The 21,905-nt window shown below is 37.8% G+C and overlaps 1 protein-coding gene across 6 annotated transcripts in view; it reads right to left on the minus strand.

The window, feature by feature from the left end:
- Nucleotides 1–21,905, minus strand: part of NBEAL1 (neurobeachin like 1) — a 759,124-nt gene that overhangs the window by 372,908 nt on the left and 364,311 nt on the right. For all 6 annotated transcript variants that reach the window (XM_053698681.1, XM_053698678.1, XM_053698680.1 and 3 more), the window contains 2 exons: nucleotides 19,949–20,108; nucleotides 19,470–19,572 (listed from right to left, as the gene is read on the minus strand). In XM_053698681.1, the coding sequence (XP_053554656.1) occupies nucleotides 19,470–19,572; nucleotides 19,949–20,108 (263 nt within the window). The remainder of the gene's footprint in view (nucleotides 1–19,469; nucleotides 19,573–19,948; nucleotides 20,109–21,905) is intronic.

Here is a 21,905-nt window from a genome sequence, read left to right on the forward strand (position 1 = left end):
TGGATAACCAGAAAGGTGAAGCAGCAGCCACACCAGCTATAGAAATGGCTGGCCTAAGTTAAATAGCCTGCTTGTAAAAAGTTCCTTCTATTAAAGAATTCAAATTTTCTGTCCAACAGGTCCTTAAAAGAAGTAGTATCTTCCAAAGGAATAGTAGTATGCGTAGCCAGAGGGGAAATAGCCCCATCCACCTTAGGAACAGTTTTCCACAATTCAACATTAGCAGCAGGTACAGGATATAACTTTTTAATGGGTGTGGGGTGTTAAGCAGTGCGCTGGTAATAAAGGTAGATACCAAGCACCTAAAAAATTAGAAAGATCCTTCCGTCTTTCAAAAAACGATAGATAAGTGAATAGGGGTGTTAGGTGCGCTATATAATAGCTGAAGGTATACAAAAAAATGTAATGATATTTATCAGTGTAGATTATGTGAATATATAAAATAAATAGGTGAATATAAAGTGAAATGGATTAAAGGTTTCCACAATGATTTAAACTATATAGTGTACGAATCTATATAACCATATTATCCAACACTCTGGAAAGATACACAGACAAAAAGTTTTTTAAAATAATTACTGTGAGTAACAATTATATTTATAAAATAAAATAGAATATAAAATACATGTTACAATAAAAACATCAAAAATTTGAGGGACGTCTCCCCTATATGAAATATAGAAAATATAAAAACATTGATTATTGTGATGCTTTAGATAGTGTTAACCTATGCTGCCCCATATATAGAGAGTTAGGCATAAATGTCCATATCTTTGAACGTTCAAATGGTATTTATATACCCAGCTGTATAAAGATAGATAATGGCAGTTCAGATTTACACGAGCGTTATGCCCGATTAGGTTTATAGAGAGTTACTTCTCAATTTATATTCTCTCCGTGTAAAACAGGTTACTGTACAATACTGTCCCAAATAAAATCGAGTACCTGTTCTTCTTTAGACCCGTCTAGCAGCGTCCGATTCCCCTTCTCACCTGTGACTGATCAGCGCTGCATGTGTCTTGGCGTCTGACGTCACACTTGGTATCTCGGTGGGATTGGCTGGAAATGTTTAGGAAATAAACAATTTCTTGCAGAAGATGGAGTAGATCCTTTTTATGAATGAGAATATAGTGGAAAAATCCTGCCCTTAGTGCTTGATGCACGCAGGGTTTTACAATTCAAATAAAGGTATAATGAGCAACCCGGGTTGTTACAGTATTAGAACTGAATTTTTACGATATCCAAAGAAAAAAGTCTCTTTGTGTATTTATTTTCACACAATTGTAGGGTCAACAGTCACAAGGTCGACGCGTTTTGCTCCGAAGAGCTTTATCAAGATCCTGCTGACTGTTGTATCAGTATATTTAAAGGCATCAAATCTTTCTGATTGGTCTTCCAATAATTGGATTCATTTAAGGTGGAATTTTTTATTATCCATCTTGCTCATGTATATCAACAGAGATTTAAGATGGAAATTTCATATGGGGCAGCTTTCTGTATATTAAACAGTTATGATTTTGTAATAAAAACATGAATAAAGAATAGTTATAATAACATTAATTCTATTATAGATAGATGTTTTGTAGATATTATTGTGTGGCTTTATTCAAGGAGAAAAGGTGACAGGTCCATCTCAGAGTTAAGCCCATTCGGATATAGGGTGTTATATTTATAAATTAGTTCAGCTTCTTTAATTAGTAATTTTTTCTCTATATCTCCGCCCCATCAGTTGTTTTTTACTTTTTGTATTCCCCAATAGGATAGCTCTTTAGTGTTCCCATTATGGACAGTTTTGAAGTGTTTATATAGATGTGTATCTACAGAGCCTTGTTCTATCTGGCAAAGGTGTTCCCTTATTCTGTCTCTTACCATTCTTTTGGTTTCTCCAAAATAGAAGAGATTACAAGAGCATTTGAGAATATAGATTATGTTCTTATTAGTGCATCTTATTATATCCTTGATATTAATAAATTTATCAAAACCATCTATTTGTAGATTTTTTTATCTTTTTACTATGTGTGCAGGCTTTGCAGGTATAGCATGGGAAAAAAACTTAAATATTAGAGGTACTGAACAAGATCTTAAATCTATGTTTGATAAAATGAACCTTAACACCTGTGGTCTAAAATTCACTACTAACTACAGTAAAGAAAAGATTGTCTTTCTAGACCTAGAGATAATGATCATGAACAAAGAACTTGAAACGAAGACCCACTTTAAAAAGGTCGATAGTAGTAACTATATACACTCAAAAAGTTGCCATTTAAACACCTGGAAACTCAATATTCCCACAGGTCAATACCTACGTATCAGAAAAAATTGCTCAAGATCCATAGATTTCGAACAATCAGAAATCCTAGCAGAAAGATTTCATGCAAGAGGATATAATAAACTAATTACCGACAAAGCAACTGATAGGGCCAAGAATACCGACAGAGAGTCCCTTTTAACTTATAAAGAGAAAGGAAAAGAAAAAGAAAAAGAAAGTAAAAACCTAATTGATATTCCATTTATCACTAATTATCATGCTGATTACAATATAATTAAAGGCATCATAAGAAAACACTGGCACCTTATAAGGGAGGATACCATTTTGGGGAAAACGATTATGGAACAACCTAAATTTGTCTTTAAAAGAGCAACAAATTTAAAATCAATACTAGCTCCCAGTGAATTAAAAAAATCTAAACAAAATCTGAAAAGACAGAAAGACCTGACAGGTAATAATATCAGTGGTTTTTCCCCATGCTATACCTGCAAAGCCTGCACACATAGTAAAAAGATAAAAAATCTACAAATAGATGGTTTTGATAAATTGATTAATATCAAGGATATAATAAGATGCACTAATAAGAACATAATCTATATTCTCAAATGCTCTTGTAATCTCTTCTATTTTGGAGAGACCAAAAGAATGGTAAGAGACAGAATAAGGGAACACCTTTGCCAGATAGAACGAGGCTCTGTAGATACACATCTATATAAACACTTCAAAACTGTCCATAATGGGAACACTAAAGAGCTATCCTATTGGGGAATACAAAAAGTAAAAAACAACTGGAGGGGCGGAGATATAGAGAAAAAATTACTAATTAAAGAAGCTGAACTAATTTATAAATATAACACCCTATATCCGAATGGGCTTAACTCTGAGATGGACCTGTCACCTTTTCTCCTTGAATAAAGCCACACAATAATATCTACAAAACATCTATCTATAATAGAATTAATGTTATTATAACTATTCTTTATTCATGTTTTATTACAAAATCATAACTGTTTAATATACAGAAAGCTGCCCCATATGAAATTTCCATCTTAAATCTCTGTTGATATACATGAGAAAGATGGATAATAAAAAATTCCACCTTAAATGAATCCAATTATTGGAAGACCAATCAGAAATATTTGATGCCTTTAAATATACTGATACAACAGTCAGCAGGATCTTGATAAAGCTCTTCTGAGCGAAATGCGTCGGCCTTGTGACTGTTGACCCTACAATTGTGTGAAAATAAATACACAAAGAGACTTTTTTCTTTGGATATCGTAAAAATTCAGTTCTAATACTGTAACAACCCGGGTTGCTCATTATACCTTTATTTGAATTGTAAAACCCTGCGTGCATCAAGCACTAAGTGCAGGATTTTTCCACTATATTCTCATTCATAAAAAGGATCTACTCCATCTTCTGCAAGAAATTGTTTATTTCCTAAACATTTCCAGCCAATCCCACCGAGATACCAAGTGTGACGTCAGACGCCAAGACACATGCGGCGCTGATCAGTCACAGGTGAGAAGGGGAATCGGACGCTGCTAGACGGGTCTAAAGAAGAACAGGTACTCGATTTTATTTGGGACAGTATTGTACAGTAACCTGTTTTACCCGGAGAGAATATAAATTGAGAAGTAACTCTCTATAAACCTAATCAGGCATAACGCTCGTGTACATCTGAACTGCCATTATCTATCTTTATACAGCTGGGTATATAAATACCATTTGAACGTTCAAAGATATGGACATTTATGCCTAACTCTCTATATATGGGGCAGCATAGGTTAACACTATCTAAAGCATCACAATAATCAATGTTTTTATATTTTCTATATTTCATATAGGGGAGACGTCCCTCAAATTTTTGATGTTTTTATTGTAACATGTATTTTATATTCTATTTTATTTTATAAATATAATTGTTACTCACAGTAATTATTTTAAAAAACTTTTTGTCTGTGTATCTTTCCAGAGTGTTGGATAATATGGTTATATAGATTCGTACACTATATAGTTTAAATCATTGTGGAAACATTTAATCCATTTCACTTTATATTCACCTATTTATTTTATATATTCACATAATCTACACTGATAAATATCATTAAATTTTTTCGTATACCTTCAGCTATTATATAGCGCACCTAACACCCATATTCACTTATATAACTTTTTAAACCTTCCTAAAGGATTACATGATTTACCTGGCTAAGATCATTCCCTAGAAATCATGTCAGAGACAGCATCAGGAATAGGGAAAACCTCAGGGAGTTTAAAAACAAACTTAAAAACAGAATTTAAAAGATGACAAGGATTTTTATCAGAAACTTTAGGAACTTTAAGCCCTAAAGTAATTAAGACCTCTTTCAAAAGAGAATAAATATGTTAATTTTTAAATAAAAAAGAGGAAATATCAGGTTCAACATCAGATAAAGACTCCTCATCACCAGAGGAAAACACAATCTGAAGATAAAACAGTATCCCTGGCTTCAGAACATATAGTACTAAAAGAAGATAAATTCTGAACAGACTTTTTACGCTTGTTTGAAGGCACCTCAGCTTTTTTAAAATAAGCACAGCTAATGTTAGAAAGGTGTTCAGGGGACTCAGTTTTAAGGGTAGATTTAGGTACATAATTAGACAGTTCCATTATAGCATTTAACAAAGCAATGCAATAAAAACTATAACCCCTTAAAAACTCTTTAGGAATGGTAACCCCCTCCTAAGCAACTTTTAAAAATAACTTACAGTATAGGTAAAATGTGTGCTAAGCCAAACTGGGCGAGTAGCGAAAACAAACTAAAGAAGTCTAAAGTGCACTAACCTGACAAGCGTAAACCCGACAAAAGCAACCCTGACATACGTTCACCTGAAAGATAACACGCAACAAAATAAGCATGCCAAAAAAGCTTATGCGTGCAAACAGTAAGGGTAGTTATGCAAAGGATTCTGTCCCAGGCCCATATAGCAAATACATATAACAACAATAAGTGGCCATAACATAGCTATAGGGTGTCTAAAATGTTAATAAATTATACTAACCAAATAGACCCTCATCCACCAGCAAATAAGCAGCAGACAGCCAAACCAGTACTAAAACATATCAGCAGTGGTTATGAAATGAGTATATTGTAGATCCAATTATGGAAGATTTATGATAAATTTCCTATGAGGTGAAAGGAGAAACACAAACCATATTCCATATACATCCCTCTGACAAACACTGTACTATGAGGGTAAACCCAGTCTCAATATACACTGAAAAACCCTCTCTCTGAAGAACCAAATGCACATCTTTATTCTTCAACCTCCTCCAGCGGAGGCAAAGAAAAGACTGAGGTATGTGTGAGGTGGGATGGGTTTTATAGGGTTCTAGGGGTTTGGGAATCTGTCTCCTCCTAGTGGTAAAGGAGAGGAGTAATGGATTATGGACTCTCACCACCTGTATGAAAGAAATTACAATTTTACCAAAAATCTTTTACCTCTTTCATAATCTCCCTATATAATACCTTGTCAATACATTATCAATTTGCAAGCACTCATAAATAATTTTATATGCCCAACAGTCAAACATACTTTATTTTGCCCTAAGAAAAGAGGAGGGCTAGGGGTTCCTAATTTATGAATCTATTACTTATTGACCCACATACCCCGTATCATCCGGTATCATAAGAATGCAAACCCCTAACAATAGGTAACCCTGGAGGAAACTGACACGAATAAACACCCTCTAACAAAACTAATATAGAATGTCTGAGACAAGACTATCTCATATGCACCATATTAGTCCACTATCCACCTTCTCCATTTAACAACAATGATAGTGTACCCACAGTGTTCATTCTATGTTCCCCAAAAACTAGGCATCTCAATCACATCAGTCTTAACCAATGGCAATATTAAACCTTACAATGAGCTAAACAAAACATTGGATATCCCTTTCTTAACTGGCTTTCTTATTTCCACCTTTGACATTTTCTCACTACGCATGTTGATTCTAAAACAATTACCAGATCATTTATCCTGTTCTAAAGCATCTGTTTCAACAAAGCTTTCTCATGACATATTTTGTCTTTAACACATAATCTTCTTACCCAACATATCTATCCATCTAGCCCTTCCTATATCAGCAAGTGAAAAACAAAATTTATGCTTACCTGATAAATTTCTTTCTTTCCGGATATGGTGAGTCCACGGCAACATCATCAATTACTGTTGGGAATACCACCCCTAGCCAGCAGGAGGAGGCAAAGAGCATCACAGCAAAGCTGTTAAGTATCACTTCCCTTCCCACAACCCCCAGTCATTCGACCGAAGGTAAATGGAGAAAAAGAAGTAACACAAAGTGCAGAGATGCCTGAGGTTTCAGTAAAAAATAACTGTCTTAAAGCAAAGGGCGGGGCCGTGGACTCACCATATCCGAAAAGAAATTTATCAGGTAATCATAAATTTTGTTTTCTTTCCTAAGATATTGTCCACGGCATCATCATCAATTACTGTTGGGAATCAATACCCATGCTAGAGTACACAGATGATTAGGGAGGGACAAGACAGGTAACCTAAACAGAAGGCACTTACCGCTTGAAGAACCCTTCCCAAAATAAGCCTCAGCCGAGGCCAAAATATCAAAATTGAAAAATTCTGAAAAAATATGCAGAGAGGACCAAATTGTAGCCTTGCAATTCTGATCCCCCGAAGCTTCATTCTTGAAAGCCCAAGAAGCAGAGACAGCCCTACTGGAAAGAGCTGTAAAACTCTCAGGAGACTGCTGTCCATCAGACACCTAAGCCAAACGAATTATACTTCTCAACCCGACAGAAAAAGAAGTAGCAGAAGCTTTCTGACATATAAATTTCCCAGAGAAATAAACAAACAAGGCAGAAGACTGGCGAAAAAAACCTAGTCGCATGTAGATAGAATTTAAAAACACGCACAACATCCAATTTGTGCAACAAACGTTCCTTATGAAAAGAAGGATTAGGACATAAAGAATGAACAACCATTTCCTGCTTAAAACTTTTTATATCCGAATAACCTGGAAGAAACCTAACTTGGAATGAAGAACCGCCTTATCTGAAATCACACTGCAAAGCTGAGAGTTCCGAAACTCACCGAGCCGATAGATAGCAATAAGAGACAAAACCTTTAAAGATAACAACTTAAATCCATGGAAATGCAAAGGCTCAAACAGAGCCTGCAGCAAAACTTTAAGAACAAGGTTACGGCTCTAAGGTGGAGCAACCAACATAAGGCACAGGCCTGATTCTGACCAGGACCTGACAAGAGATTACACATGTGGCACGTCCGCCAGACGCTTATGTAGCAAAATAGACAATGCAGAATTCAGACCCCTCAGGGTACCGACTGACAAACCCTTCTCCAGATCATCCTGGAGAAAGGACAACATTCTAGGAATCCTGACTCTACTCCAAGAGGAACCCTTGGATTCACATCAACAAATAGATATTTACGCCATAACTTAAGGCAATCTCTCTAGCAACTGGCAAGTGAGTCTGAGTCATGGACTCAATGAATGACTCAGAAAAACCCACACTTAGATAAAACTAAGTATTTAATCTCCAAGTGAACAACGTCAGCAGCGAGATTTGGATGAAGGAAAGGACCCTGAATCAGAAGGTCCTTCCTCAGAGGCAGTCTCCAAGGAGGAGAGACTACATATTCACTAGGTCGGCATCAAGAAGCTCTCTTCTGTTGAATACGAGCAAAAACTTGCAGAAGGAGAGCAAAAAGAGGAAACAGGAAAGCAAGACTGAATTCCAAGAAACGTCAGGACATCTATCAGGGCGGTCAGCGGCTCACTTGACCATGAACCGTACCTTGGAAACTTGACGTTCTGCCAAAATGCCTTCAGAAGTAAATTCCAGAACCCCCATTTGAGGGTCTACCTAGAGAACATCTCCAGATGGAGAGCCCACTCCCCGAGATGAAGTATCTGACTGTTCAGAAATCTGATTCCTAATAGTCCACCCCTGGAAAGTGGATGACAGACAGCAATTGTGAGCTTCCGCCCACCGAACAATCCACGTCACCTCCAGCATGGCAAAGGAACTCCGCGTTCCTCCCTAGTGGTTGAAATAAACCATTGAGGTGATAATGTCTGACTGGAACCAAACTAAGAACTACTGAGGCCAAGCCATCAGAGGACTGAAAATCGCTCTCCACTCGTCGATGTTAGAGGGGAGAGCAGACACTCAACTAGACCCAGACTGCTTACCAGCCCAGCAGGTTCGTGTCTATATTCCCATCACCCAGGAACGTCTCCAGAAGCACGCTCCCTGAGACAGATACTCCTGAAAAAAACCACTACAGGAGAGAGTCTGTAGAGGAACGAAACAAGATCCATTCTCTAAGACAGATCCGAGAGATCTCCATTCATGGAAAATTTCAAAGGGAATGAATTCCATGGGTACCATCCGACCAAATCCCTCCATACAAAGAGTCACTGAACAGTGAAGAAAAAACAACTGCAGCTAGATCCAAACTCCCAACCTCCTGGTTGTAAAATGGCTAAGCCATCTACCAGACCACAAGAGCTTGCTGTTGGCGGGACATTAGACTGCAGAGAGGAGAAAAGGAAAAATTCCTTAATTATTTGACCTTTGTTAGACCTCATCTACTAGATAGAGAATCTATTAAGGGCCACGTCTACCACACCTGACAATCCCAGGTGGTCTCCCATCCAGGTACAGACCAGACCTGGCCATCTTAAACTTTTGAGATCAGACAGAAGTGGGTGCAATCAAGGAATAGTGGCGGTAAATCTATTAAATCACCCTTGTAGATGGGACAAGGGATTCTCTCACAGATTAATTCCCATCCATGGGAAAGTAGATTAACAAGAGCTCTGAAAAGAGATTGGCCAAAGGATAGAAGATACCTGCTGTATATATCCTTCAGGTCCCTGCTTATGAACAGGCCCTCATGACCAAAGGAGAGAGAGGATACTACTTTAAGGATCAGAACCTGAGTTACCTGAGATAAATACCCAGAACCTGTTCCCAGACTAGGACTGGAATTATCACTCCCCGAGAGGAAAGTCCTGAATTCCAGGAAAGTCTCTCATCATACCTGGATCAAAGAAGAAATCTGCCCAAGGGAGGAATTCTAGATAGGACTCCAAAAGACATGACTGATCCTGCAGAAAGAGGAAAGAAAAACTTTCCTCCAGTCTTACTCTCTTGAAGAGTGGTTCCTGAAAGGTCAGAGGAAAATTATGGCCAAATATCCTTAAAAGGATATGCCAGAAGCGTGGATTGGAGGAAACATAAAATATAGCACCTGCAACTGCAGAATATAAAGCCTACGCTGTACCACTAAGCCACAGGTAGACTTCTCAGCTGATCAAGATTTCAGCCACAAAGCCCGGCGGGATAGTAAGCAAGTCTAATAAGACAAGGCATTGTTCTAAATGAACAATTACACCTCCAGCTTCTTAATCATGGATCTGAAAAGGAGCTAGCTACCTCCACATGGGTCTAAGTTCTCATAGCTATAGTAGAAAGCTCATTTCTACTAAAGACACTGTGCATTTTGAAGGAGACAGTGACAGGAAAATCCTTTAAAGGACGGGAGACAGGGAGAAAGATATCCCCAGCTTCTCCAATTCTTGTGAAAATTCCCATAGCACCTCTAGACCACTTCCTCATAGGAAGAAAAAACACAGAATTGATAAGGTTTACAAAACTTCAAAGGGTTGAAAACGACAGGAGGGTCGGTGTCGTCCAAGTAGCTAAAACCTCCTATAACATTACACAAGGTGTTGAAGCATACATCTGAAGGACACCAATTCAGCATCAGATGAAGGAATTATACTGCCCAGATCTGAGACTTCGCCCTCAGAAACTACCGGCAAATCCTCCTCATCAAACTAGTTAACTACAGATAGAAGTATTAGCTAGATAGCTTTAATCTCATAACCGGACATTCCACATATTAACAGGTCCTCTTGTTACAGCATTATTTTTTAATTTATTAATAGCCGGCTACAAAAGATATTGTTTGTATCTGACTGCTTGATATTATACAAACCAAGTACAATTTTTCATATCTAGATACATGATTCTCAGAGGTGTTATTCACACACCTATACTAAATAATAATATCTAGAGATTTTAAGCAGACAGAATCTATTACACTGAACAGATGTGCTAATGTTGACTGTGCAAGCAAGGACTTTATAATTACAGATAGAGTATTAGCTAGATAACTTTAATCTCATAATCTGACATCCCACATATTAACAGGTCCTCTTCTTACAGCATTATTTTTTAATTTATTAATAGCCGGCTACAAAAGATATTGTTTGTATCTGACTGCTTGATATTATACAAACCAAGTACAATTTTTCACATATAAATACATGATTCTCAGAGGTATTATTCACACATCTATGCTATATATTGAGAGTTTAAATGTTTTTAAACATGTATGATTGAATAGTTAAACCAATAAAGATAAATTATGAATGGTTAAATATCCTTCCTGTATTATTCAGCTAGATTTTTTTTCTAAATAATTGCAGGGGTAAAGTACTCTTTTTTTGTTACAGACTTTGTAACTCATTTATCTATGAACTACTCTAAACTGCCTTATATGACAAAAGCTACAAATATATTTGATTATTTGACCATCTGACTATAATTTCTATTAACTCTGGAACCACTGTTGCCATTCTTTTATATAATCGTAATATATTGATATTGACCATAAAGTTTCCTCATGGGACTGTCAAAGTCTACTACACCTAGAACCTATACAACGTTATGCCATCTATACAGTGTTATCTTAAATCTTAAATATGAGAAACCTGTGGTGTTAGTTTTGAAATATGTCATCATCCTATGCTTTATTTATAACTTTGTTTTCCTTACTTGTGTTGTTTATTGTATAAAACCAGCTAAAATTATTTTTTTTTTTTTTAATGACTTGTATAACGGTGGGCACTTTTAATGATTACACTTGATTTGGCATTAAACTGAATTGGGCAAAATTATCCCTCCCCTGATCTTGCCTCCCCTAGAGATGCACAGTTACTCTCTCTATACCATGTCAAGAAGGATAAATGTAGCAACAATACTTTTCCCAAACCAAGTGTACTATTAAAATGGGCAAATGGACATAAAACACACTAATTAAACATGTTTTATATCAGTGATTTTTCCATTAGCCACCAGTGTCAGTGGGCCTTAGCTGTGGATGCGTTTCTGTTTTGGTTTTTTGCTTTCTCTCGCAGGTATTCTCGCTCCACCTCCTGACAGCTGTTGATAATGTGCAATTGCTATCAGACTATTTATAACTGCCTGGCTAAACAGTCATTGCCCCAACATTGAGTCTACTCAGTCTGTTGCTCTTTACAAGTAGATGTTTGCATTCCAATATTGACCTTGGCTTCTTCCTAATTCTGTTTGCGTATTGTCCCTTGCTTTGACGCCTGACTTCCGACTGACCTACTGGCTTTTCTACCTTGCCTGTTTTATGACCAAGACTATGGAATAAGCTTTGTACTGTATTTGCCAGAGTAATACCGACCCTGCTAGCCTGACTTTCTTTCTTGTAGACAGCTGCAGCCTATGTGCACTTTCTCCACTACAGCTCCTGAACTCACCTTGTTGTTGCAGTTCCTGAACTCACCTTGTCCTCTGCAGCTCTAGAATACACCTTGTCTGCTGCAGCTCCTTGGTACGGTTGGTCCTCTGCAGTCCTTGAGCATATCAGTTTACCTCTGCATTTTCTGAGTACTCCTGGCTACTACTCCCTTAGAGCCTGTCAAGTCTTGTAGCATCTAGTGCCAAGTCTGTCTTCAGTTACCAGCTACTGTGTGTCTAATCACTGATACAGCTCTGTGCGATCCACCTCTAGTACCAGTATCCAGCATGTATTCCTATATACCAGTATCCAGCTTGTACTCCTGTGGTAGCAGTATCCAGCCTGTTATCCTGTGGTACCAGTGTTGCTTCTTATTGTTACTGTTGCGCTAGCATCCTGCCCTGGGGCACCTGTGGTGCCAGTGACCAGTCCTGGTATACTGCCTTATACATTTTTGGAGTAGATAGAAACCTCACATAAGTCTACAGAGTGCTTACCCTCATTGAACGGATCTCTGGATTTCCAGCTGTCTTCAGTTAACATATGGACAATTAGCCCAAAAGAAGAAGTCAAGATCATGGAGGTAAGCATCCTTCATGTTGAATATAGCTACAAACAAATCTTTTTCAGTAGCAAGAAAACATAATTTATGTAAGAACTTACCTGATAAATTCATTTCTTTCATATTAGCAAGAGTCCATGAGCTAGTGACGTATGGGATATACATTCCTACCAGGAGTCGCAAAGTTTCCCAAACCTCAAAATGCCTATAAATACACCCCTCACCACACCCACAAATCAGTTTAACGAATAGCCAAGAAGTGGGGTGATAAGAAAAAAGTGCGAAAGCATAAAAAATAAGGAATTGGAATAATTGTGCTTTATACAAAAAAATCATAACCACCACAAAAAAGGGTGGGCCTCATGAACTCTTGCTAATATGAAAGAAATGAATTTATCAGGCAAGTTCTTACATAAATTATGTTTTCTTTCATGTAATTAGCAAGAGTCCATGAGCTAGTGACGTATGGGATAATAAATACCCAAGATGTGGAACTTCCACGCAAGAGTCACTAGAGAGGGAGGGATAAAATAAAGAGAGCCAATTCCGCTGAAAAATAATCCACACCCAAAAATAAAGTTTAAATCTTATAATGAAAAAAACTGAAATTATAAGCAGAAGATTCAAACTGAAACAGTTGCCTGAAGTACTTTTCTACCAAAAACTGCTTCAGAAGAAGAAAACACATCAAAATGGTAGAATTTAGTAAAAGTATGCAAAGAAGACCAAGTTGCTGCTTTGCAAATCTGATCAACCGAAGCCTCATTCCTAAACGCCCAGGAAGTAGAAACTGACCTAGTAGAATGAGCTGTAATCCTTTGAGGCGGAGTTTTACCCGACTCGACATAAGCATGATGAATCAAAGACTTTAACCAAGACGCCAAAGAAATGGCAGAGGCCTTCTGACCTTTCCTGGAACCAGAAAAGATAACAAATAGACTAGAAGTCTTTCGGAAATCTTTAGTAGCTTCAACATAATATTTCAAAGCTCTAACTACATCCAAAGAATGTAACGATCTTTCCTTAGAATTCTTAGGATTAGGACACAATGAAGGAACCACAATTTCTCTACTAATGTTGTTAGAATTCACAACTTTAGGTAAAAATTTAAATGAAGTCCGCAACACCGCCTTATCCTGATGAAAAATCAGAAAAGGAGATTCACAAGAAAGAGCAGATAACTCAGAAACGCTTCTAGCAGAAGAGATGGCCAAAAGGAACAACACTTTCCAAGAAAGTAATTTAATATCCAGAGAATGCATAGGTTCAAACGGAGGAGCTTGTAAAGCCCCCAGAACCAAATTCAAACTCCAAGGAAGAGAGATTGACTTAATGACAGGTTTTATACGAACCAAAGCCTGTACAAAACAATGAATATCAGGATGATTAGCAATCTTTCTGTGAAACAGCACAGAAAGAGCAGAAATTTGTCCTTTCAAGGAACTTGCAGACAAACCTTTATCCAGACCATCCTGAAGAAACTGCAAAATTCTAGGAATTCTAAAAGAATGCCAGGAAAATTGATGAGAAGAACACCAAGAAATGTAAGTCTTCCAGACTCGATAATATAGCTTCCTAGACACAGATTTACGAGCCTGTAACATAGTATTAATTACAGAGTCAGAGAAACCTCTATGACTGAGAATCAAGCGTTCAATCTCCATACCTTCAAATTTAATGATTTGAGATCCTGATGGAAAAAAGGACCTTGAGAAAGAAGGTCTGGTCTTAACGGAAGAGTCCAAGATTGGCAAGTAGCCATCCGAACAAGATACGCATACCAAAACCTGTGAGGCCATGCTGGAGCCACCAGCAGAACAAACTAACGCTCTTTTAGAATCTTGGAAATCACTCTTGGAAGAAGAACTAGAGGCAGAAAGATATAGGCAGGATGATACTTCCAAGGAAGTGACAATGCATCCACTGCCTCCGCCTGAGGATCCCTGGATCTGGATAGATACCTGGGAAGTTTCTTGTTTAGATGAGAGGCCATCAGATCTATTTCTGGAAGTCCCCAGATTTGAACAATCTGAAGAAAAACCTCTGGGTGAAGAGACCATTCGCCTGGATGTAACGTCTGGCGACTGAGATAATCTGCTTCCCAATTGTCTATACCTGGGATGTGAACCGCAGAAATTAGACAGGAGCTGGATTCCGCCCATACAAGTATCCGAGATACTTCTTTCATAGCCAGAGGACTGTGAGTCCCCCCTTGATGATTGACATATGCCACGGTTGTGACATTGTCCATCTGAAAACAAATGAACGATTCTCTCTTCAGAAGAGGCCACGACTGAAGAGCTCTGAAAATCGCACGGAGATCCAAAATGTTGATTGGTAATCTCGCCTCCTGAGATTCCCAAACCCCCTGCGCTGTCAGAGACCCCCATACAGCTCCCCAACCTGTCAGACTCGCATCTGTTGAGATCACAGTCCAGGTTGGAAGAACAAAAGAAGCCCCTTGAACTAAACAATGGTGATCTGTCCACCACGTCAGAGAGTGTCGTACAATCGGATTTAAAGATATTAACTGTGATATCTTTGTATAATCCCGGCACCACTAGTTCAGCATACAAAGCTGAAGAGGTCGCATGTGAAAACGAGCAAAGGGGATCACGTCCGATGCAGCAGTCATAAGACCTAGAATTTCCATGCATAAGGCTACCGAAGGGAATGATTTAGACTGAAGGTTTCGACAAGCTGAAACCAATCTCAGACGTCTCTTGTCCGTCAGAGACAAAGTCATGGATACTGAATCTATTTGGAAACCTAAAAAGGTTACCCTTGTCTGAGGAATCAATTAACTTTTTGGTAAATTGATCCTCCAACCATGATCTTGAAGAAACGACACAAGTCGATTCGTATGAAATTCTGCTAAATGTGAAGACTGAGCAAGTACCAAGATATCGTCCAAATAAGGAAATACCACAATACCCTGTTCTCTGATTACAGATAGAAGGGCACCGAGAACCTTTGAAAAAATCCTTGGAGCTGTTGCTAGGCCGAACGGCAGAGCCACAAACTGGTAATGCTTGTCTAGAAAAGAGAATCTCAGAAACTGAAAGTGATCTGGATGAATCGTAATATGCAGATATGCATCCTGTAAATCTATTGTGGACATATAATGCCCTTGCTGAACAAAAGGCAGAATAGTCCTTATAGTTACCATTTTGAATGTTGGTATCCTTACATAACGATTCAATATTTTCAAATCCAGAACTGGTCTGAAGGAATTCTCCTTCTTTGGTATAATGAATAGATTTGAGTAAAACCCCAGACCCTGTTCCAGAACTGGAACTGGCACAATTACTCCAGCCAACTCTAGATCTGAAACACATTTCAGAAATGCTTGAGCCTTCACTGGGTTTATTGGAATGCGAGAAAGAAAAAATCTTCTTGCAGGAGGCCTTACCTTGAAGCCTATTCTGTACCCTTGTGAAACAATGTTCTGAATCCAAAGATTGTGAATCGAATTGGTCCAAATTTCTTTGAAAAATCGTAATCTGCCCCCTACCAGCTGAGCTGGAATGAGGGCCGCACCTTCATGTGGACTTGGGAGCTGGCTTTGGCTTTCTGAAAGGCTTGGACTTATTCCAGACTGGAGATGGTTTCCAAACAGAAACCGTTCCTTTAGGGGAAGGATCAGGCTTCTGTTCCTTATTCTGATGAAAGGAACGAAAACGATTAGCAGCCCTATATTTACCTTTAGATTTTTTATCCTGAAGTAAAAAAGTTCCTTTCCCCCCAGTAACAGTTGAAATAATAGAATCCAACTGGGAACCAAACAATTTATTACCTTGGAAAGAAAGGGAAAGCAAAGTTGACTTAGAAGACATATCTGCATTCCAAGTTTTAAGCCATAAAGCTCTTCTAGCTAAAATAGCTAAAGACATATACCTGACATCAACTCTAATGATATCAAAGATGGCATCACAAATAAAGTTATTAGCATGTTGAAGAAGTTTAACAATGCTATGAGTATTATGATCTGACACTTGTTGTGCCAAAGCCTCCAACCAAAAAGTGGAAGCTGCCGCAACATCAGCCAAAGAAATAGCAGGCCTAAGAAGATTACCTGAACATAAATAAGCTTTCCTTAGAAAGGATTCAATCTTCCTATCTAAATGATCCTTAAAGGAAGTACTATCTGCCGTAGTAATAGTAGTACGTTTAGCGAGAGTAGAGATAGCCCCATCAACTTTAGGGATTTTGTCCCAAAACTCTAATCTGTCAGATGGCACAGGATACAATTTCTTAAACCTTTTAGAAGGAGTAAATGAATTACCCAGATTATTCCATTCCCTAGAAATTACTTCAGAAATAGCATCAGGAACAGGAAAAACTTCCGGAATAACTATAGGAGGTTTAAAAAACGTATTTAAACGCTTAGTAGATTTAGTATCAAGAGGATTAGATTCCTCCATCTCTAATGCGATTAAAACTTCTTTAAGTAAAGAACGAATAAATTCCATTTTAAATAAATATGAAGATTTATCAGTGTCAATATCTGAGACAGAATCCTCTGAACCAGAAAAATCATTATCAGAAACAGACAAATCAGAATGATGATGTTCATTTAAAAATTCATCTGAAAAATGTGAAGTTTTAAAAGACCTGTTACGTTTACTGGAAGGAGGAATAACAGACATAGCCTTCCTAATAGATTTAGAAACAAAATCTCTTATATTAACAGGAACATCCTGAGTATTAGATGTTGATGGAACAGCAACAGGTAATGGAATATTACTAATGGAAATACTATCTGCATTAGCAAGCTTATCATGACATTCATCACAAACTACAGCCGGAGGAACAGTTACCACAAGTTTACAGCAAATACACTTAACTTTGGCAGAACCAGCATCAGGCAGCATTTTTCCAGAAGTAGCTTCTGATCCAGGATCAATCTGAGACATCTTGCAATATGTAAGAGAAAAAACAACATATAAAAAAAAATCTATCAAATTCCTTAAAAGACAGTTTCAGGAATGGGAAAAAAATGCCAATGAACAAGCCTCTAGCAACCAGAAGCAAATTAAATAATGAGATTTAAATAATGTGAAAAAAAGGTGGAGACAATAATGACGGCCACATTTTTTAGCGCCAAAAAAGACGCCCACATTATTGGCGCCTAAATGCTTTTGGCGCCAAGAATGACGCTACATCCGGTGACACCGACATTTTTGGCGCAAAACGTCAAAAAAATTACGCAAACACGAACAACTTCCGGCGACAAGAATGACGCCGGAAATGACAAAGAATTTTTTTGCGCCACAAAAGTCTGCGCCAAGAATGACGCAATAAAATGAAGCATTTTCAGCCCCCGCGAGCCTAACAGCCCACAGGGAAAAGTCAATTTTTAAGGTAAGAAAAAATGATTTATTCATATGCATTATCCCAAATAATGAAACTGACTGTCTGAAATAAGGAATATTGATCATCCTGAATCAAGGCAAATAAATGTTTAAACACATATATTTAGAACTTTATATAAAAGTGCCCAACCATAGCTTAGAGTGTCAAAAAAATAAGACTTACTTACCCCAGGACACTCATCTACATGTAGTAGTAAGCCAAACCAGTACTGAAACGAGAATCAGCAGAGGTAATGGTATATATAAGAGTATATCGTCGATCTGAAAAGGGAGGTAAGAGATGAATCTCTACGACCGATAACAGAGAACCTATGAAATAGACCCCGTAGAAGGAGACCATTGAATTCAAATAGGCAATACTCTCTTCACATCCCTCTGACATTCACTGCACACTGAGAGGAAAACCGGGCTCCAGCCTGCTGCGAAGCGCATATCAACGTAGAATCTAGCACAAACTTACTTCACCACCTCCATGGGAGGCAAAGTTTGTAAAACTGATTTGTGGGTGTGGTGAGGGGTGTATTTATAGGCATTTTGAGGTTTGGGAAACTTTGCCCCTCCTGGTAGGAATGTATATCCCATACGTCACTAGCTCATGGACTCTTGCTAATTACATGAAAGAAAGCAGAATTCAGGGCTTCCATTCTGAAATGGGAAACCCTCGCAAACCTATAGAGTTTAAGGCCAAGAGATTTACTGAAATGTATGTGAATCCATGTGAAATATATAGATGAAGATTGGCTCAGCATATTTTATTTCTCTGAAAATTGAATAGTGCTTTCTATCACCCTTCTTGAGCAAATCCCCACATTTTTAGACTATTATTTTAAATATAGACCTATTCTTTGACTCAGAGAAAGATAAATATATTTCTCACAATCCTTATAATTAACGCATTATCCTTAATAACAGTTTTTATTTTAAAAACAAAAAGTTACTCATATCAAAGGGAAATTCCTCCCAAAAAATCAAATAACCTGGTTTTAGCCATTAAATCCTAGGAGTTTATACATAAATGGATCATGGAGCATGTACAATGTCCATAAACAATTTGCATAGGAAAGTAAAAACTAAATCTTCAAGAACCAGCTCTGTGGTTTCTACCCAGACAGCACTAATTACTAACTGGTAGATGGCCAATATCTAGAATCACCCGAGTAAAAATGCTTATTAATAAGACTTTTGAATGAGGAAGTATCTTTAACAGGGAAACCATGTGCTGATACAACAAAGATAAGGCTAAAAAAGTTAAGGCATCCTCTCCTTTTTTCTGCAGAGCTAAAAGGGAAAAAGGATCATACCATTTTAAGCTGGAAACTTTATCAAACACCTCAATTCAATTGTAGTATACCAGTGCCGCTGCATGGGGTCATTGACTCACCCCTCCTCATAAAACAATACAAACATACAGCAATACTTATTTAATTAAAACAAATCCAGTGTTCTCCCCAGGACCTTTTTAATGGGTGCCTTACCTGGCTGTTTTTACTGACCAGCCGGCTAACATTTAAGTCAGTATTCAGGCACAATGAGCTAACATTAATATTTTTCAATGTTTATTGCGCACATTATCATTAAATACATTTATGTTAAATTATGCCATTAATTTGTGATTTAGATAGAAGAAAATTGCAATTAGTATAACCGATACCTGTAATAAATCCTGATTGTGTCTAGGAGAAATTGCACACCATACTTTTTTCGGAAGAGTTCTCTGCTGTCCTTCACAATGGTGGAAATATACTGTGTATGACCTTTAAAACGAAAAGAAAACACAGGAACACAAATGGTTAAAATTTGTTATTATAACAATGAATGGATTTCTGGACAATATTCTAAAATTATTTAATATAATAAATATTTTACAATTACATAAGCTCTCAGTTATAGATATACAACTATTAAAAATATTAAATCTAAAAATAAAAAGGGCATATAATGTAAACAAGACAGAGAAACGATGCTAACTATAATTATGTAAAATTAACTAAAGCTGTAATTATTACCTAAATTACATATGTTAAAAAAGTAAAAACAAACTGCTGAAGTATATAAAGCAAATAAATACAATTCTATACCACAGCTTTAATTTGTTCACGTAGAAATAAATATTGATATTAATATAATCACCTATTCGGAATGGGAAATCTCCACGATTCCAGATACGGAAATCAAAAAGCAAGTGTTGGTACATCTGTTGCAGAAGTTGAGTATTTTTTTCCACTGATACCTGCTCTATTAACAGCTGCACAGCCATAAGCACATTTACATCCATAAAATAAGCTGGAACCTAGTGGGAAATAAATCATTTTTTAAGGAACACAAAGTATTTAGGAATGAAACTCAGATTTACTAAGGAGAGTGTAAAAAAACTAAATGTATGCTTACCTGATAAATGTATTTCTTTCTGGGCATGGAGAGTCCACAAAACATTCTAATTACTAGTGGGATATTCACTCCTGGCCAACAGGAGGAGGCAAAGAGCACCCCAGCAGAGCTGTTAAGTATCACTTCCCTTACCCATAACCCCCAGTCATTCGGCAGAAGGGAAATGGAAAAAGAAGATAACACAAGGGTATAGAGGTGCCTGAGGACTAGACAAAAAAAACTTCTGTCTTAATTTAAATAAGGGGGCGGGTCGAAGACTCCCCATGCCCGGAAATAAATAAGTGTATCAGGTAAGCATAAATGGAGAATCCATGAAACATTCTAATTACTAGTGGGAACCAATACCCAAGCTAGAGGACACAGAATGAATAGGGAAGGAGAACAAGACAGGCAGGACTAAACTGAAGGCACCACCGCTTGAAGAACCTTTCTCCCAAAAGAAGCCTCAGCTGAGGCAAAAGTATCAAATCTGTAGAATTTGGAAAAAGTATGAATTGAGGACAAAGTGGCCGCCTTACAGATTTGCTCCACAGAAGCTTCATATTCGAAAGCCCATGAAGATGAAACAGCACTAGTGGAATGAGCCGTTTTTAAAATTAGTCTAAACTTATAAGAATGCGGGACCCGGGTCACTTCTGGTGACGTGAAATCAGCTGTTGGAGGTGTGTGGCGCTCACTGTGCATGGGCAAGATTCCCATCCTCCTAAAATCAGCTGTTGAAGCCTACACAATGGGTCGAGGAATTAATTGTGCACGTGCGCAGAATACAGCACATGCACACATGGCCGACTCCTCATGCTCAGTTTAATAAACTGCATCAGATGGTCCATAATTTCTACAGGCGATTTTCCTTCAGTGCGCATGCGCGCACTGCCGTAAACTGGGGGTAAAAAACAAACACAACTATTAAACATAAAATAAATATGAGAAGCCTAAATTTTTAATTTTTACTGTATACGGTGGATTATATTAAACAATTTCATGTACAGTGTCATGTGGCCCTACGAAATGTAACAAAATTACACAGAACATGAAATTGTTTAATATAATCCACCGTATACAGTAAAAGTTGAAAATTTGGGCTTCTCATATTTATTTTATGTTTAATAGTTGTGTTTGTTTTTAACCCCCAGTTTATGGCAGTGCGCACATGCGCACTAAAGGCAAAACGCCTGTAGAAATTATGGACCCTCTGATGCAGTTTATTAAACTGAGCGTGAGGAGTCAGGCCGTGTGCGCATGCGCGTATTCTGTGCCCCTGTGCAATGAAGTATACTGCCCATAGAATTCCTCGACCCGTTGTGTAGGCTTCAACAGCTGATTTTAGGAGGATGGGCCTCTTGCGCATGTGCAGTGAGGGGCACACACCTCCATCAGCTGATGTCACGTCACCGGAAGTGACGCGTATCCCGCATTCTTATAAATTGAGACTAATTTTAGAACACCGTAATTCTCTCAGGAGGCTACTGTCCAGCTGTCTCATAAGCTAAACGGATTACACTTCTCAACCAGAGCATGAAAAATAAGGTAAGGGGAATCACAATGCAGAGCCGAAAGTTCAGAAACTCTGGGAGCAGAAGAAATAGCAAGTAGAAACAAAAGCTTCCAAGATAGTAATTTAATACTAACAGAATGTATCGGCTCAAACGGAGCCTGCTGCAAAACTCTAAGAACAAGGTTAAGACTCTAAGTAGGAGCC

This window comes from Bombina bombina, chromosome 1 (genome assembly GCF_027579735.1).
Source record: "Bombina bombina isolate aBomBom1 chromosome 1, aBomBom1.pri, whole genome shotgun sequence".
Taxonomy (NCBI): Eukaryota; Metazoa; Chordata; class Amphibia; order Anura; family Bombinatoridae; genus Bombina; species Bombina bombina.